Source organism: Gobio gobio (assembly GCF_949357685.1).
Source record: "Gobio gobio genome assembly, chromosome: 11".
In the NCBI taxonomy this organism is placed as follows: Eukaryota; Metazoa; Chordata; class Actinopteri; order Cypriniformes; family Gobionidae; genus Gobio; species Gobio gobio.
Window position 1 is genome coordinate 21,042,144 of NC_137104.1, and position 18,264 is coordinate 21,060,407.

The 18,264-nt window shown below is 37.0% G+C and overlaps 1 protein-coding gene across 4 annotated transcripts; it reads right to left on the minus strand.

Annotated features, from left to right (window-relative positions):
• Positions 1 to 77: 77 nt before the first annotated feature.
• gon4la (gon-4 like a) lies at positions 78 to 16,521 on the minus strand. Of its 4 annotated transcripts, none has more exons than XM_079828835.1 (29): positions 16,447 to 16,521; positions 15,910 to 16,099; positions 15,435 to 15,506; positions 14,270 to 14,478; positions 14,080 to 14,154; positions 13,090 to 13,140; positions 12,850 to 12,900; positions 12,668 to 12,766; positions 12,456 to 12,566; positions 11,671 to 11,835; positions 9,667 to 9,877; positions 9,484 to 9,585; positions 9,363 to 9,403; positions 8,637 to 8,746; positions 8,335 to 8,539; positions 7,153 to 7,239; positions 6,884 to 7,052; positions 6,544 to 6,673; positions 6,300 to 6,447; positions 5,030 to 5,146; positions 3,534 to 4,934; positions 2,904 to 2,997; positions 2,639 to 2,745; positions 2,308 to 2,505; positions 2,060 to 2,203; positions 1,723 to 1,974; positions 1,405 to 1,580; positions 810 to 912; positions 78 to 568 (listed from the first exon to the last, which is right to left on the minus strand). In XM_079828835.1, the coding sequence occupies exons 2-29, from the start codon at positions 16,076 to 16,078 to the stop codon at positions 452 to 454; spliced, it is 4,914 nt and encodes a 1,637-aa protein (XP_079684961.1). In that variant the 5' UTR covers positions 16,079 to 16,099; positions 16,447 to 16,521; the 3' UTR covers positions 78 to 451. The 4 variants fall into 4 exon arrangements, with proteins under 4 accessions (XP_079684961.1, XP_079684963.1, XP_079684962.1 ...); XM_079828837.1 differs by having other exon boundaries at positions 12,856 to 12,900; positions 16,447 to 16,514; XM_079828836.1 differs by having other exon boundaries at positions 12,856 to 12,900; positions 16,339 to 16,514.
• Between the last annotated feature and the right edge of the window lie 1,743 nt (positions 16,522 to 18,264).

The window sequence follows — 18,264 nt, forward strand, 5'->3', positions numbered from 1 at the left end:
TTCTCTGTCAATCAAAGCTCCTCCTGGGAGACTCGTTTATGGCACTATTACAGACAGAACAAAAAACAACTAATATTCGACTTATTCACGATGATAAACAATTTATTGAGTGACATTCTTTCACATAAAATTAACCCTTCATATAATTGTAATAATAAATAACAAGAAACCATATGAATAATAATTAAGATAATTCACTCTCTGTCATAAAAAAAAAAAAAATCACATTCTATAGACAAATTTCACAATACTTCCACAATGTTATTCATGTCTGCATTGCGGAAATAGAACCATCTTGACGCAGGGATCACACATTTCTTAATACTGTATGGTGTTTCTTTTGTTCAAGTACATCAGGATTATTTTTTTTTACATTGTTTCTGAATCAATTCAGGCAGCAGGTCCAGCCTGCACTCATTGTTCAAGTCTTCTGTTCAATACAATTTTAATCTCAGTCTGGTTCATCTTCTATTGTACTGGACTGGAGCTCTGTGTCCGATTGGCTTGTGTGATGTAACTTGCTGGATTTGCGAAACAACTTAATGAGGTCTTGAAAGCGCTCAAAAACCTAAAGAAAAAGAAGGGAAAAATGGGTTTGCCTAAGATGTGACTTATAATGGTTGACCTGACTGATGGTTGATTACCACACAATGCCAATGAAAAAAATATATATATCGCCTTTAATCAAATGAAGTGAAATATGACCCCGACATGATCTTTGTGAGAAAAAGCCTCTGAACGTGAAAGAAAGAACCAAATACTTTATATATATATAGTCTTAATATAACTGACTGTGAAAGAGCTCAAACCTCGTTGGCTGTTTTGTTGCCAAGCTGGGTTGCAATGGCATTAAACGTGGCCGGCTTGGCTCCTCTCCGCTGACAGGTGGTCAGTATTACACGGTCTGCCTCCCTTATCATCACACAAACAAAACACAGATACATTCATTTTATAACATGAATATACATCTAAATGTGAGCTAAAACTTCACACTTTTGTAGAGGTACACAGCTAAGTCAGCTACCTAAATAAATAACCAGAGCTGGGCAAGAATCAGAAATGAAGCATTGGCTTCCTTTCAATTAATTAATGTGAATTTGAATAGAAAAGGCCACGATCCACAGGATGTTGAATTTGAAAGACAGAAAGAGGACTTACTCATCTGTAATTAAAATAAATACTTTTGAATGTCCACCACAAGTTACAAAAGCTAATAAATTTGGACAATTTACTCCATGACACACTACTATATATATATAAAAAATTAAATTAAGGACTTGAACGGCCTCCCAATTCAGTTCTGAATGGCACAACTCTGATAACAACTAAATTATTTCTGAAATTAAATTATCTATGGTCAAAAAATAAAAATTATTAATATCAGATATGAATGTTAATTCTAACCTCGTCCAGAGGACTACTTTTTTCCCATTTGTTGTGCGGGAGATATTTTTGGCACAGACTGAGCTTCCTGTGGCATTAGCTAAAAACTGTAGACTGTCCACTGAAGAAGCTTCAGCTGCCTCCCTTTCCAACTCTGCACTGTTTTTCTTGGCCTTGTTCTGTTTTATTTCTGCCATCTGAGAGAGATGAGGATTATACACTGTGTTAGATAAAGCCAAATAAAACAGGGAAAAATCTGACATTACGGAGAACACAAGATAGACATCGACTAAATAAGAAAAGTGAACTATAAAGGGAGAAGATCTCCTTATGTGATACCTGAGCATGTTTGTCTCTTTTTCTTCTATGTTTAAAGGCTGTTTTGACTGGCTCCACTTTTTTATCTGGTATGACAATTCTGATTGGCTTATATGAGTGGCTTTCTTCCAAACCCTGATTCGTTTCCACATTGGACACATTGACTACATGATCCTCATCTTGCACTTGGGGGTATAGCTGCTTAAAAAATTCCCAGAATTCCTCCAGCAAGTCAGTGTGATCACGGAACAGCAATGTTATTTGAGCTTTTATCTGAAAATAAAAAGAAAGAGAAGACCTACTGAAAGCCACAAAAAGAAGGTAGGACTGTTTGTCTGCTTGTGTCCTTTTCTGGTACCTCTTTGAAGTCAGCAAAATCCTGTGATGGACCTCTTTGTAAAATATGCACCACCTTTCTGTAGAGAGCTGAATGCTCACCAAAAGTACATTCCAGCTGGCGTAGAAACCGTCTGCTGCGCTCAAACGCCTGCTGTTCTGCCAGCTAAAATTATATATTAAGAACAGCATCACATTTATACCATGAACCTTTATGATCGTGTGCTATATTTAGCCATGCATATGAAAGTATTGTTAATTCTCCTCTACCATGCCGCATTCTCTGGCTTGATCTGGATGCAGGAAAGCAGCAAAATCTTGAAGCAGTTCAGGCCAGTCGTTCAGCACAGGCTTGAGTCTCGTCAGCAGCTCTAGTGATGTGTGACTTTCTGGATCTTTCTCAAACTCAGACAGAACACACAGGAACTCGTCCACCTTCCCTGGCACCATCTGCAGCACCTCATACACCTGGATACAGACAGACAGTTCTAGGACTTTTCAGACTGAATAAGGACCTGTACAATCTGACAGGCAGAAATGCTGTGCAACTAAAATTTGTGCATATATAAATATTATACAGGCCCATCTAAATATGTCTTGCCTTCTCCAGGTAAGCTTGGGCAAAGGCAACATCTTTAGCGTCTCTGTAGGGATCATCATCGGGTGCATCAAAAGGGGTCTCCACAGCAGTCTCCGTATGATGGGCACCTGTGCGTGCCACATTTATTCAGTTTAGATTAACAGGAACATTTGCACATCAATTAGCATTTTGGTAAATGGGGCCGCTTACTATTACAACTATTTTTTTTCAACTACAGAATGTGCTGAATTCACAATCTGTACTCCTATTTAATGACTGCACTGACCTGAAGGTTTATTGTTTGATTTAACATCATCGGGTGTCACTCCCTTTTCAGATCTTGTCTTTGTGGCCAGATGTGAGAATTTCTCCATGGTTTCCTGGTGTTTACAATGATAAGGTTAACTAATTAAATGAAAACGTCCCAGCTATTACTGGGTGATTACTGGGTGAATTCTGTGTAAGATCACACCATGTTCATATTTTACCCCAAAAGAAAACAATATATTATATTTTGCATAAAGAAAAAGTGTTTTTGCAATGTAACATGTATTAAAAAAAAAATTCTTATTACCATTTTATTTATGTATACAGACCTTTTACTATTTTTCTGTGATTACTATCAGATATGATGCTTACAACTTTAAATAAAATATAAAGTAAATAGTAAACATACTAACTGAAAATTATAATCAAAATTTTTTTTTGGTTAGGGGCTTTTAATTCTGGAGTGAAATATGACCAGGACACATTCTTGACAGGTTCTTAACGCAGAGAGAGAGAGAGAGAGAGAGAGAGATAGAGAGAGATGGAGAGAGAGAGAGAGAGAGAGAGAGCTTTGTGAGGTTTACAAAATTAGTATTCAGTATTAGTATTCAGTTCAATAATATCACAGAAAAATTAAAAATGATCTGACCTGAAGTTCTGACACAAATGGAACATCTGAAACATTGTTAGCTCCACCCGTTTCCTCCTCCCTAGTCTGCCTACTGCTTTCTTTTCTTTCTTTTGCTTTCTGCTCCTCTACTTTCTCTCCCCTGCGCAAAACCATCTCCATGTCAGCATCTTCCCCGTCGATGCTGGCCGTCGGGCTCCCAGAGGATTCAGAAAGTGTGAGAAACAGCTCTCTGGAGTCCTTTTCTCCACACTCTTCTACCTCATTCTCAACTCCATCATCACTATTCAGCTCTTCTTCTGCTAATGCAGTTTCTTGTAAGCACTCAGTAGGAGTATCTTGAATGGAGGACATTTGAGATGGCCCTCCTTGTGGCCTATCAGCCCTTTGGTAATTGTCTGGAGTTCTCTGTTGCTTACGGTGTTTCACCTCTGTGCTATTCGGAGATGATGAGTGTTTTAAGGTTTGATGGCCAAAGCTACTGCTTGCAAACACACAGCCTGGAGGAAGGAGAAGAAACCGATTAAGAGGTTTTTGACATACTTGAGCTAGACCACTAGAGTCCCTCGGTATAAGTTTAAGCAGTGTGCCACAGCGTTGACTCATGCCACAGTGCTGATCTTTAGCCAATGGGGCATTCATCTTTATGATGGGGGTGGGACATATTAAGGTGTTGGGTACTGGAGGCGGTTGAAGAGTAATGATGAGGTTTGACCCTCTTGGAGTGGTTGGTTCAATGTTAGAGGCAACTATTTGCGCAGTTTGGTTTACAGTTATATGTCCTGAAGGACAGGAATTCAGCTGTGGTGTCATAGCAGCAGGTAAAGTGATGATTACGCCCCCCTGGGTTGCACCAACTTGAGCTCTCTTTGGAGAATCAGAGACACCCATTGGTGTTTCAACAGCAGTTTTCACAGGAACAGCCCTTGAGGAGCTCAGGTCTGGTGCGACTGGAGCAGTCGGTAAAGTGACAACTGCACAACCTTGGTTTCGTCCCACTGGAGACACGTTTGACACACTAGAAAGTATGATTGCTCTCTCTACAGGCCCATTCACAGCTTCATTTCCAGGCAAGCATGGATTCGGGTTTGGCCTCAGAACCGGTGTGAGAATAGTAGGGTGGGAAAGCGATGGACTTTTTGGTAAAAGTTTTGGAAACTGGTTGAGAACCACCTCTAGCTCCTCGGCTAATAGGGGAGGTTTTAAACGTTTGATGGATTTAGTCTTGTTTTTCTTCTTTTTGCAGAGAGCCTGAGGTGAAGGTACAAGTGTCTTAGCAAGGTCCTCAGGAAGGCTTGGAGGGTAACATGTGCCAGGAGAGAAGCTACAGTCTGGTCCTGGACATGGAGACTCGGCAGTCTGTGAGCTTCCAGATGGTTGGTTAAATGTTCTTACATGCTCATAAATGCACTTAAGGTTTTTCTACAGGAGAGAAAGTTTACAAATTACATATAAATCAGATTTTCACCACTTGGTAGATACAGAAAATAAAGAACAAGGATTATAGACAGTTATACCGAGAGCCAATCAGGCATGAATCTCTTTTCTCTCTCCACTGGGGGGCGCTGGTCACAAGGACTCACCCTCTGACAGGCCAAGGGCATGGAGAGGCATTTCCCTGACAAAAAGTATGTCTGAAAAACATGAAGAAAAAAACCTAATGGTGCAGTCATATTCCATTGAGGGGGAAATATTTACTCATGGAGATTTTGCAAAGGGTCACACAGGGGTCCCATCGATTCAATTGCTGCATCCCAATTCACCTACTTATACTACGACCTAAAAGTATATACTCTTTTTGTGAAGAAAAAGTACAAACTTTTGAGTGTGTAGTAGAAGAGTATGCAAGCTGTGGAATACATGTATTTCATTGAATACATGTATTTTAATCAGGTTAAATACTGATAATTGATCACTCAAGCCCCTTAATCTAAACCTCTCTACTTAACCGTTGGACTCACGCATCCATCATGTTTGTAGTTCTAAACGAATCCTCGTCCAACTCGCAATGGGTTGTGGTAAATATCAGCTATCAGAGTGCACGTCAAACTGCACTTCGAATTCTGACTGGAAATAGTAGACCATCCGGGTATCTTTGGAATACTCTTTTCAACATACTACGATTTGGGACATACTAATTCTATTTTCGAATACTATTTAGGATGGATAGAATGCAAATTATGACTCAGCAACTGTGTTGACCAACAGACCAACATGCTTTGAAAGTGACTTCTGTGTAAGCTGTGCTACATACATTGCTTTATATATATTGCTTATACGTAAATACATGTTATTTATATATATATAATACGTATATATATATTCCATATACAGATACTAATGTTTACACTTGGATACACTTGTGTGTGTGTGTGTGTGTGTGTGTGTGTGTGTGTGTGTGTGTGTGTGTGTCTGATCAGTGTGAAATTTTATCTTGAAATGTGGTGAAATATGTAATTGTGCAATACATGTGCATATTGCAAATATAGCATTTTTTACTTAATTCAGATTTCTCAAGTTTTATACATACACAGTATGTGTAGCAGTCACACTCACAGTCTGGCCAATACATTCAAGTCCTGAAAAAAGTGAGCCTACATATTTATTCCCTCTAAATCATAAGGATCACTTTATCATAACTTTCAATAATATTAACACACATTATTACATTATATAATGCATCATCATTTGAACCGCAGCACTGCTTAAAACAAACTCTCTGAAGAATGCTGGAGCACGCCATCACAATGTCATGCTAATTCCTAGATTCTGTGTTCATTCACTCACCTTGATGACATTGGGAAAGGGCTTATGACATGCATCACGGATGTGTGATTTCAAACTGAGAAAGCTCCTAGTAGCAAGTAGATAGCGACAAGTCATCTGCATCGGGTGTAGGGTATTTCTTAAGTGCTTTTGACCTAGAACAACAAGACTGATGACAGAGAGAGATCATCAGTAAAAAAGTGTTGATTGAATACCTTTTTAAAGAATGTATATAATGATTCAGGTTGATGCGTGAGTATAGTACCAATCTTCTGCTGAAGTAAACGGTCCTTTGAATCTAGAAGGGCGCAGCTGGATTGTAGGAAGCAGCTCTGGGTAGAGAAACACTGGCCGAGTCGCCATCAACCAGGCCAAAGAAGCAGGAAACTGACATCCTACACAATTAAACATGCAAACAAAGAGGAAACAGATTAACGCGAGAAAGTTTCCAAACAAGTGTGCAACAGTGTGTTTTTGTTTCTCAATTACTACTACAATCAGACGGTGAGTATAAGTAAGACTTCTTTAACTGTAGTTTAATGGCTTTCAGACATTGAAGGGAATATGTGAGAGTATACAAAAGCAGCCACATTTAGATAAATTACCAGGGAAACATGGCCTCGGAACTGTAGGGTCCCCCTTGGGTGACTGATCTAGTTCCTCCAGTAGAGAAACAGCCCCCTGAAGGTTGCAGGATTTGAAGATGCTGATAAAGCCGTGCTCTGCTGGACTGCAAGTCTGCTCTCCACGCTGGGCAAACATCTGCAGCTCCAACTGAGAGAGTACAATGGAAAAGAGAGAAAATGATGGATGATATCAACCTGTATCTCTGTACATTCTGTGGGTGTTTCTGAAATATGTCTGTACATCTCACCAAGAACTGTCTGCTTGTTGAAGCCTCTGTCTCCAGACCCTTGACTGAGCTGCTCAACATGTTCACCTGCGTGAGGAGCTGCACATGCTGCAGGACAAACAAAAAAGCCAGGGAAAAACCCATGAATGAAAACCCCCAAACTTCTCCTTAAAGGTGGGGTAAGTGTTATTTCAAAAATGCTTTATAAACGTGTCTTGTGCCGTGGACCAAAACAAACTTGTAGCCAATCAGCAGTAAGGGGCGTGTCTACTAATGATGGGGAGAAGAGAGCGCTCAGTGCACGTCATTATTCAAAATACACAACACAGGACGGACATTAGCCGAGCGACGACAGAAAGACAAAGATGGCAGATAAAAAACACGTGGAAAATGTCTAAGGAACAAAAGAAGGCTTATGATCAGGCAAGAAGTATCAGCTTTCCAGCGCTGGAGAGAACTCAAGGAGCACTAAGGCCTGCAATCGGACGCCGAGGTTGCGTTATTTCTTCTCGATGGGCGAGTAACATTGGTTTTGTTTTGTTTCACAGAACTAATATATGCTGGCTTTTGATTGAATATGCTCGTGTGTCATGTTCGCTTGTTTGTCCATTTGCAATCGTCGTTCACAGAGATAATAAAGACCCATTCATTTCCACAACCTATAACGTTAAACCACTGTCTGTTTCATGCGTCAGCTCGCAGTGTGTCCGAAAAGACAATACACTCCTAATATAAGTTTGTTCCCTTTGGTTCTTCTTTTCATGATCGATATAACCCTCTAATCTTGTCATATTTGTAATATGTTCATTAGTTGGACTGTTATGCTCGTGCTATCGAGTTGTTCATGAGAACTGTGTTTGTGTTTTTGGGATGTAAGTGATGTTTTTTTCACTGAACATTCGACCTGGATTACCAGAATAAAACACATTGCTTTCACTTATTGATGGCATCATATCCTCGGCCGGCTGGCACAGCAGATTCCGCCATAGTCGTTGCCTGGGTTACATATGTGTGGGGCGGAGCTATCAAAATAGGGGCGTGTTTGTTTTGGTGATTTGAAATATCAAAATCGGTTACTAGAAAGCACTTACGCCACCTTTAAAGACATAAAGAATCGAATTATTAAAAGTCAAAGGAGAAACTCTTAGTAGTTTGTTAGTTGCACTTAAAATTGACCAAATGAAAGCATCAATCATTCTAGACCTGCTGGATCTGCTGCTGTAGCTGTAGTTTCTGAGCTGTGTTCAGGGTCAATGATGTTATACGCCTGGAAGGGCGTTGAGGGCATGCTGGAGGTACAGACACTCCTTTACTCTTCAGCAGAGCCTTCCGTTTCCTCACAGCCGCCAACTGTTCCCGTACTGTACGATATCGCTGCTTCAAGACATCTTCTAACGGATCCTCATACCTACACACAGCAAACATTTCACCTCAAAGTGCAATTGTATATCAGTTGTGTCACTAAGTATATGATGAGGTACTTGTGAAACTGAGGATGGACATACTGAATATTATCCAGAATGCCAGGCGGCTCCTGCAGGGGACTCTCCTCTTCCTCTTTTTCCTCATCATCTTCATGTCCTTCTTCTTCCTGACCCCCCAAGTCATCCTGAAACTACAGTTAACGGAGAAAGAGTTTAGCACAGAAAAAGAAAAACAGATGCATGTTATAGGTTTTATTTTTGCCCAATTTCTTTTTTTTTTTTTTTCATTTACATTTTTCTGGATTCAGTTTTAATAGTTTATTACATCAAAATGGATATCTCATCATTTGAATTTATAAAATGTAATAATTTATTAATTTTAAAGCATTATTCTAAGAATAATAGTGCCCTATGAATTGTGTTTTATTTTTTCAGAAATTCTGCGTTGTCTGTTTTATAGATTCTGTTTAATTATTGAATGCAAATGTATTAAATGTAAACATGTTGGTAATCAAATGAATAGCATAAAACTTACTAAATGCACAGCAATTTAATTATTTACATTTGAATTACAATTATTTACATATTAAAATGTTGACACACAGAACAAGCACTAGTTCATATAGCAATTTTATTAAGTTTATAGCCCTACTTTATAAACCTAAATTTTGACCCTTTTTCCATGTTATACAGTAAAATATATTTTTTAGACTGCATACTGCAAAATCATTGGGCCTTTTCAATCAGGCAACCGATGATTAGTCCATTTTGATATGAATAAGATAAGATATGAATTAAAATCCTTACTGTGTCAAACAGTTCCTCCATCAAGTCATTCACTTCCTTTTCTGAGTAACAAAGGAAAGAAGGTGCTTAATATCAAACTAGCACAAATTATCTGCCAACCATTTCTCTCAAATTAACTCACTGGTGATGCGCACTGCCTTGTCATTCCTATAGTCTTCCACATCAGGCTCATCAATTTCAGCCAGAAAATTGTACTCGGGGTCATCTTCATCATCACCCTCTTCTGTCAAAAGAGAATAAGAGCGTTTTTGAGAAGCACATCTAAGGAAGCACATGCATGTTTACTATTTCGGCCTGTCCGTACCTTCATTCTCCATATCTGTAATCATGAGACCCTGCAGCCAATGCGTCCATTCTCTGTCCTCGGGGGCCGAGCCAAACTCATACATGTCTGGAGTGATGTCAGGAGCACGTAGCTCCGCCTCCAGCTGGCCCAGAGGGATGTCTCTCAGTGGTCGTTTGGATCGCGTTCGAAATGAAATCAGGCTCTCCTCTCCATTGGCGCTACTGAGACTCTAATGCAAAATAGAGATTCCGTTTCAAGAAATATTACAAATAATTAAATTAAAAATAAAAGTTGTTCTTTTAAGTTGTTACTTTCTATTCATCAAAGATTCATGAAAAAAATGTATCACAGTGTCCACAAAAATATTAAGCAGCACAACTGTTTTCGACATTGATGATAATAAGATTATATATATATATATATATATATATATATATATATATATATATATATATATATATATATTTTTTTTTTTTTAGAAGCAAATCAGCATATTATAATGATTTCTGAAGGATCATGTGACACTATAGACTGGTTCCATCACAGGAACAAATTACATTTTAAAGTACTGTATATTAAAATATAAAAGAGTTATTTAAAAAGTCTTGACATTTTATTAATTTTAAATTTTCTTTGTGGTTCACTTATAATATTAATAATGTTTTTGTACAATATATGCATGCAAAAAAAAAAAAAAAAATTCAACCTTCATTCTGACCCTCTGAAATGATCAATTTTTTTAAGGGATGGTTCCTTTAAGGCTTGTCAGTACAATACAGTTGGCTGCTTCATTTTTCAACAAAGGGGGCCCAAGGGGCGGGGCTTATGGTTTGATAACTGTCCATGTCTTGCTCTGGAAGCAGTCATATGCAATTGTATTTGCCCGTGTGACACAGATCCCGCAATATCAAAACGAGTTCTTCATTTTTTAACAAAGGGGGCCCAAGGGGTGGGGCCTATGGTTTGATAATGTATAACGGTCCATGTCTTGCTCTGGAGGCAGTCATTTTGATCCCGCAATATCAAAATGAGACGATTTTGGAGCTTGATTAAATAAATGCTATGTTTATAATGAGGAGGACGTTTTAAACTATGAAACTTGCAGGATGTTTTAATGTACAAAGACCTCTTATATGTCAAAAGATAAAGGCAAATTAGATTTCTCATGTCATGACCATAGACTGTATAACACATGACCGCTTTAAATTGTAATAAAGTTTCAAAATATTACTGTATTTTTGATCAAATAAACACAGCCTTGGTGGGCATAAGAGACTAATTAAAAACATGAAAATCTTACCAACCCCAAACTTCTGAATGGTAGTGTATATAAACTTTTTATATTTTATAAACAATTTAGTGAATTGTTCTACTTGAGGGACAGTATGCATGATATAAATAAAATAATAAAAAGCACATGGTTTGATCATTTGTTTGCAATTACATTCAATGTGACTTAAAAGTCCAAATACTTCTTGGTTCTACTGTAAATAGAAATGTGACACAGCTAATATAGTAATATACAGTATAGTAATTTAATTGACAGCATATCAAATTAATATAGTAATTACATTGGCCCCACTTTATATTAGGTGGCCTTAACTACTATGTACTTACATCAAAAAATAAGTACAATGTACTTACTGTGTTTATATTGTATTGAAAAACGCTTTTGCTGATATTGAGGTGGGATACGGGTAGGGTTAGGGACAGGTGTGGTGGTATGGGTAAGTTTAAGGGTAGGGTTAGGTGTAAGGGAAGGGTCAACAGCCTAATTACAAATGTAACTACAGAAATTAATTACAGATGTAATTACATACAGGTATATTTAAAAATGTAAGTATAATGTTAAGACATGTATGTATGTACACAATAAGTGCATTGTATCAAATTATTAATTAAAATGTTTGTACATAGTAGTTAAGGCCACCTAAAATAGTGGGTCCATTACATTTTTATTTTTGTTTGACAATCAACCCACTGAACAAACTACACAACCAGCATGAGTGAAGTGAGATGCACCTGATATGACTCCATGCAGTCAGGGCCAATGGCTAGCTCCTCATCTACCGCATGGAGTTTCTCTAAGAAGCTGCACTCTGGTGGGGCCCTGGATGGGTCCGGTGGTGGTGGAGGAGGCCCCATTGGGGTGACAGCAACTGTCAGGTGCCTGGATCTGCTACGGTTCTGTAGAAATGGGTAAAAATGTAAATATGTATTTGTTTATAGTAATTTGTATGTTTTTTATGAGTGTTAAAAAAAAAAAGATATTTTAATATAATCTCTGATTTAAACTATGTTGTATTCTGCTTCTTGCATTAAATATTTTTAATCTGTTTAGAAATAATTCAGCAGAGCTTTACTTCTTAAAGGATATAGAGAAATTAATTATTTTATTCAGCAAGGACACATACAATTTATGCAAAGTGACAGTAAAGACATTTATAATGTTACAAATTATTTCAATTTGAAATAAATGCTCTTCAATTCATCAACAAAAATGTATTATGGTGTGCACAAAAATGTTTTCAACTGATCATTTTAAGAAATGTTTCTTGAGCGGCAAATTATTAGAATGACTTCTGAAGAATCATGTGACACTGAAGACGAGTAATGGCTGCTAAAAATTCACATAACATGAATAAATTACATTTCACAATATCGCTGTTTTACTGTATTTTTGATTAAATAAATGCAGCCTTCGTGAGCATTAGAGACTTCTTTCAAAAACATCAAAAAATCTTTGCTGACCCCAAACTTTTGAATGGTTTGTTTTCAACTTAGCACGGTTATCTACCGAGTCTTACCAGTCTGGAGCTGCTGGCTCCGTCCTCCTCATGTTCATAGTGTGATCTGTGAAGGTTCACTCGACTGCCCCGTGGAGAAGATGAATTCTCAAAGTCACTTTCCAGAAGTGTCTACCATGCACACACACACACACACACACACAAACACAGTCTATACAAATCCATTATGACAAAAAAATATCAAATGACGTATCAAAATCTTTTTCTCCAACCTCCTCAGCGGTCTCATCCTCCTCCTCTTCATCAGGCCGATACTCTTCATCAGAGGAATCTTCATCTTCTAAAGGAATATCCACAAACTGTGGTCCCTTCTGTAAGGGCAAACAGCATTTAATACTATATTCTGGATATTATAGCCTGGTCCCGTTCTTGTACATGATTTATTGGTGACTACCTTCACCTTTGATGGCTTCTTAATAGGCGAAATGTTCCAAGCAGGAATGACCTATAAAAACACATCAATGCATTTGCATTTATTAATTTTTTATGTCTCCGATCTGTGAACATTTTTCACAGAAGACATTTCATGCTAACAAGCTAAAATGTCAACTGTAAAATGAAAATAGATAACTGTAAATATGCAGTAGTGTAATGCATGAAACTTTACAGTTCCTGTACAATCGAAGCAACTTACAACTCCTCTCTCCACAACCTCTTTCAGTTTAGAACGAGTCATCTTGGGTTCCTAACAGACAAAGAGAAATGTGTGAGCTTAAAGGGATCATATGATGCTTTCCTTTATTGTGTAATGTATCTGTTTGTGCATGTATATGACCTGCAAAGTAACAAAACTCATAGTCTCCCACAAAGGAAGTTATTCTAACAGAGAACACTGATCCAGACCTGCCTAAAACACCTTGATCAAAGTCCAGATATTACTTCCTCAAAAAGATCAACGTCACAATGTGAAAAATTAGCATAATGTCCATAATGCCAACAAGTGTTGTTAGGGTGGCCATATGTCCGGATTTTGGCCGGACAGTCCGGATTTTAAGCCCCCTGTCTGGCGCAGCCTCAAGCCGGACACTCATTTGTCCTCCTTTTTGGAGTTGCACTGAATCGGTCAAAAAAAAAAAACCCACTCTAGAATCTTTATTGGGACGCAGCAGCATTGTGTATAATGCCGTAAGATCTCTGGTCAAACAAATTGGTCAAAAACACCACAGTGAAATGTTCTGCTAAAGTCGTGCTTGCAAATAAAGTTAGCTCCGATCGATTGACTTGATCGCCAGTATACGGCTCGGGCTCAAAATTATACAGTAAAACTGATGACATTATTATTAAGTGTGTGTTTACAACGCTGAAGCTCACGATTATGGTAAGGGATGTTACATTTCTGACACATGTTTGAGGTATTTGGCCAGTCACAACGCACTGGCACAGTTGACCAATCAGAGCACTCTGAGGTTTTAGGAAGGAGGGGCTTTGTAGGTGTTTCAGACAGACCAGGAATAGAGGAATACTGTACATTAGTATGAAAATCAGTATGAAAAATAATGTGTTAACCTATTCTATTACACCCAATAATCAAAATAATACATTTTTAAAATAGTATCTTATGACCCCTTTAAAAAAACTGGCAATCACTTTTTAGCGGAGCAGTTGATAAAGCATTTATACTCACAAACACAGGAATGGGTTCGGTATCACTGATAGCTGCTTTCATCATGGCCACAACATGCTCATTGGTAATCACTTCCTGCAAACGGACAGTAGTAAAGATGTTGAGCTACAAAGTCAAAGAGATTATGAAAGGCTTCTGTGCCTGAAGAAATTTTGCTAACTAGTGTCTTGAATAAACACTCCACACTCACATGAATGATGCTTCGAACGTTCGCAGAGGTCAAGTTATGTTGTCGAGATTTATTTTCCAGTTCTCTGTCCAGGTCTTGGTCAATCTCGACCTCCGACTGGATTTCATCCTCGACTTCCTTTTTCTGAGTTTCTACTTCACCACCGGTGTCTCTTTTCCTTCTCAAACTTTTCTTTCTGCTCAGCACACGGCTTCCACACTGTTCCTTATCTGAAAAAGAGCAACATCTATAGCAGGGTTTCCTTAACAGTTTCCTAATTCGCAAATCCCTGGAGGTTCATAAGTTGATGAAAGGTTAATAATTAATTAAATCAAATGTAAAATTAAAATAGAAAAATGGGTCTGCACAATTGAACGAAATTAACTAAAAATCCCGATACAGCTGTGTGATTATCGAACTCCATCTTTGCATGCGCTGTGAGTTTAACACGCTTTTAGGAACATTATGCGTTATTTAGTTTAACATATGCATAAATTCAATTTTTCTGTGAATAGAAGTTTACACCATTTCACCAATATTCTGCCAAAATAAAAGCTTGAGGCTTTGGAATATTAAAAGACCAAGGGTTAGAAAATTTGAAAGTGAAGAAGTGAACATAAATATTAATGTTTTAACTTATGCTGTCAAATAAAATTATTGTTATAATGATCATCAAATATCCATTTTTTATTTTACAGTACAATTGTAATTTACACAAATGTTCATATTTTATAATTAAATTAAAAACGAATGATAATTTATATAATAATAACAACAATAATTTGAAATAAGGATGATTATTATTATGCCTATTAGCAAAATTATTATATTCAATATGTTTGGGTTCCTAAAACACCACTGCGACCATTAACCAACATCAAAAAAAACAGTAAACATGCAAATATACTGTTAAATGATTGATATATTAACTTAAAATCTCAGTCGGTACAATATACTAGTATACGAATACTAATAGTAATAGATTTACATAGTCATAATTCAAAAGTTTTAAACTTTAGACAAACAAAGTAAAAAATCTCTACTGGTTTACACTTTACTGTTTTATCTTGTCTACTGGTATACCGCCCACCCCTACTCTTTACGATCAACTGCTTTTGGAAATGCACCCCCTGGTCAATATATTTATGAATATAGCACTAAAGAGGACAGTCCTTTGTGAACTCACCAAACCTCATGCTTAAGGTCTTCACAGCATCATATTCAGGCTTCTGGGTACATGCAGCATGTTGTTCTTGACCTGACAGTATTAAATACAAATGTTTCAGATTACCCAGAGACACTTTATGATACCACTATAATCATTAACATCATGTTATTTAGTCAAGGTACTGGAATAGCACAGTATTACCATAGTAGAACTGCCACTGTCCGTAGTACGTTTCAGTTAGTGGTAGTGCACTCAAATATGAATATATGAAACATAAGAATGTGCAAGAAGGATATCTACTGTGTATTTGATAGCAATTTATTTTTATTGTATTGATCTTTATTTTTAGCTATTTATTCTTTTCACCATCACTGAAACGCACATCTAGGCTGTATCTGATATCCTAGTCAGCATTTAGGCACTATAGAAGCCCATATAATAGACAAAACTGCTGTCCAGGTAGGTTGATCCCTAGGTTTTGGACATGTCTTACTGGCACTGTCAGATTGTGGACTGGAGGCTCTGATGGTATGGAAGTGTCTGCGTGATCCTGTATCTGTAACATCTCTGCTCCCAGGAACTTCCCCCGGCTCTTCCACTCTCGGCACTTTACACTGAGAAAGCCCAGTTTTCCTGTTATTTAATCTCCGTTTTCGATCCATTTTACAATGCCATATTCACACCTGTCGAGACAAAATAGCATCCAAATATCAAATAAGGATACAGAAGGACATGTGTAACGTTACACTTGCTTCTTAATAACCATTGTTCGAGGTAAACATGTATTTAATTTTTTATTTGTTTTATCCTATGAATATTTTTTTGGCATATCATTCCTTCGAACTCTTGCTTTATTTTAAGTTTAAGCGATAGCAGCTTTTCTGCACTACAGCGGAAGTGTTGTCCGAAACAGGAACGTTACCTCCATTTTAACTGTCATATCAGCAGAACATCCCGCATGTCAAATTTAATCTCGCTGCAAATGGTTTCTATAGAACCATGATGCACATTTCTAATACTTTATACACACCCGCCAACATACACTACATCACAGATGCGATGACAAGATACACAACAAAGGCGCGTCACTTCCGCTTCACGGAACGGATATTATTGAATAAGAAAATAAAAGTAAACTACAAACTACAACATTTGCGATTGTATGTTATACATTTAATGTTTTCTTAATATATTGTTGTGTCCCAAATGTCATAAAACACATTAGCGACACACGACGACACAGTCGTGAAAATTCTTGTTTTCTAATGGAATATTGCAATATTTATTATAAATAATTTATCCGTGCACATTGTTATTATTTTTTAAAATTAATTATCTTTTTAAATATGCCCTCATATAATCATCCCACCCTCTTGCAAACGTCTCTTCATTGATGACGTGTTGTTTACTGGCTCGAGGGTGGGACAATCACAAGAAATCAGAAATAGAAAACTACTCAATGCTCTACTCTAATCAATTTCAGATTGGACAAAGTCCTCGTCCTACATTTGTTCTTGTTTGAGAAGCCAGTGCTGGGTAAATTACTTAGGCTTCAAATTTTAGTCACTTACTGATTCCAAATTACATGACAAAAATGTTAGTTAGTAATGTAGTCCATTACATTACAAATTTAAGTTAATGTAATCTGATTTCTTTTAGATCCCTTTTGACCAAACTCGTTTATTACATTGATTTGAATGGAATAATATTGTACCATATTTATATAAAAATATTTTTAATTCTTTGTTATCAACAACATGAAGTGGATTAAATGTTACATTACATCAGGGTTTCCCAGACTGGAGTTCATGAATTTAATGACAAGCTATTAAGTAATTAAATAAATAATAATAATAATAATAATAATTAACAATTTAAAAATAAAAACAATAAAAAAAGACAAAAAAATTGTGGAATCCCTCCATCCCATGCAAATATGAAACGACATGAATTTATACAGTTTAATGTGTTTAAAAAGACAAAAGCCTTCCATGGTTAAATGACTGAGTGATCATTCAAATAATCATTAATGTGTTTGACAGTAGTTGATCAAATATGCAGAGATTTGAGAAAACACTTCTTGAATGTGAAATAGGCTTTTTTTTTTTTTTTTTTTTAGAAAGGAACAAGTACTTAATTTTTGTAATCTGATTACATAATCCAGATTACATGTAATCAGTTACGACCCAGCACTGCCTTTATACTGCCAGTTCATGTCAACGTTAATGTCAGGTTATTTCCAAGAAGTGGTACTCACTGCGGTGGAATGCTCAAACAGTGCAATTTATATTGAAAGTGCCACAACATTACACTTTTTGGGGGAATTAACCTATAGCTATAGGGTTTCTTATAGATGTCTCTGTTTATTATCAGAAATAGGAGACCACATATACTGTAAAATAAAAGTTCTTTATTGCCATTGATGGTTACTTTAAGAACCTTTAACATTCATGGAACCTTTTCATTGCACTGAAGGTTCTTCAGATGATTACATTGTTCTTTACACTAAGAAAAAATAAATAAATAAAAACTGTGGATCTTTTAAGAACTGTTTACTGAAAGGTTCTTTAATTGGGGTTACAAATTTTTTTAATTTTTGTGGCATTGCTCCTAAAACCCCATTTGGGAATTAAAATAAATTACTCATGAGGAATTGCAGCTGTGAAACAATCAAATGTGATACTGTTCACCTGCTACTCATCAGAACTTTTAAATAAAATCTCTTACAAGTGAAGTACATCCTCAGTATCTGTGGAGCATCTGAGAAGATCATCATGTTTGCTTGTGGAGCAGATTCAGCCAGTCTAGAGAACATCATGACACCCAAAGGATTCTCCAGGCAAAATCT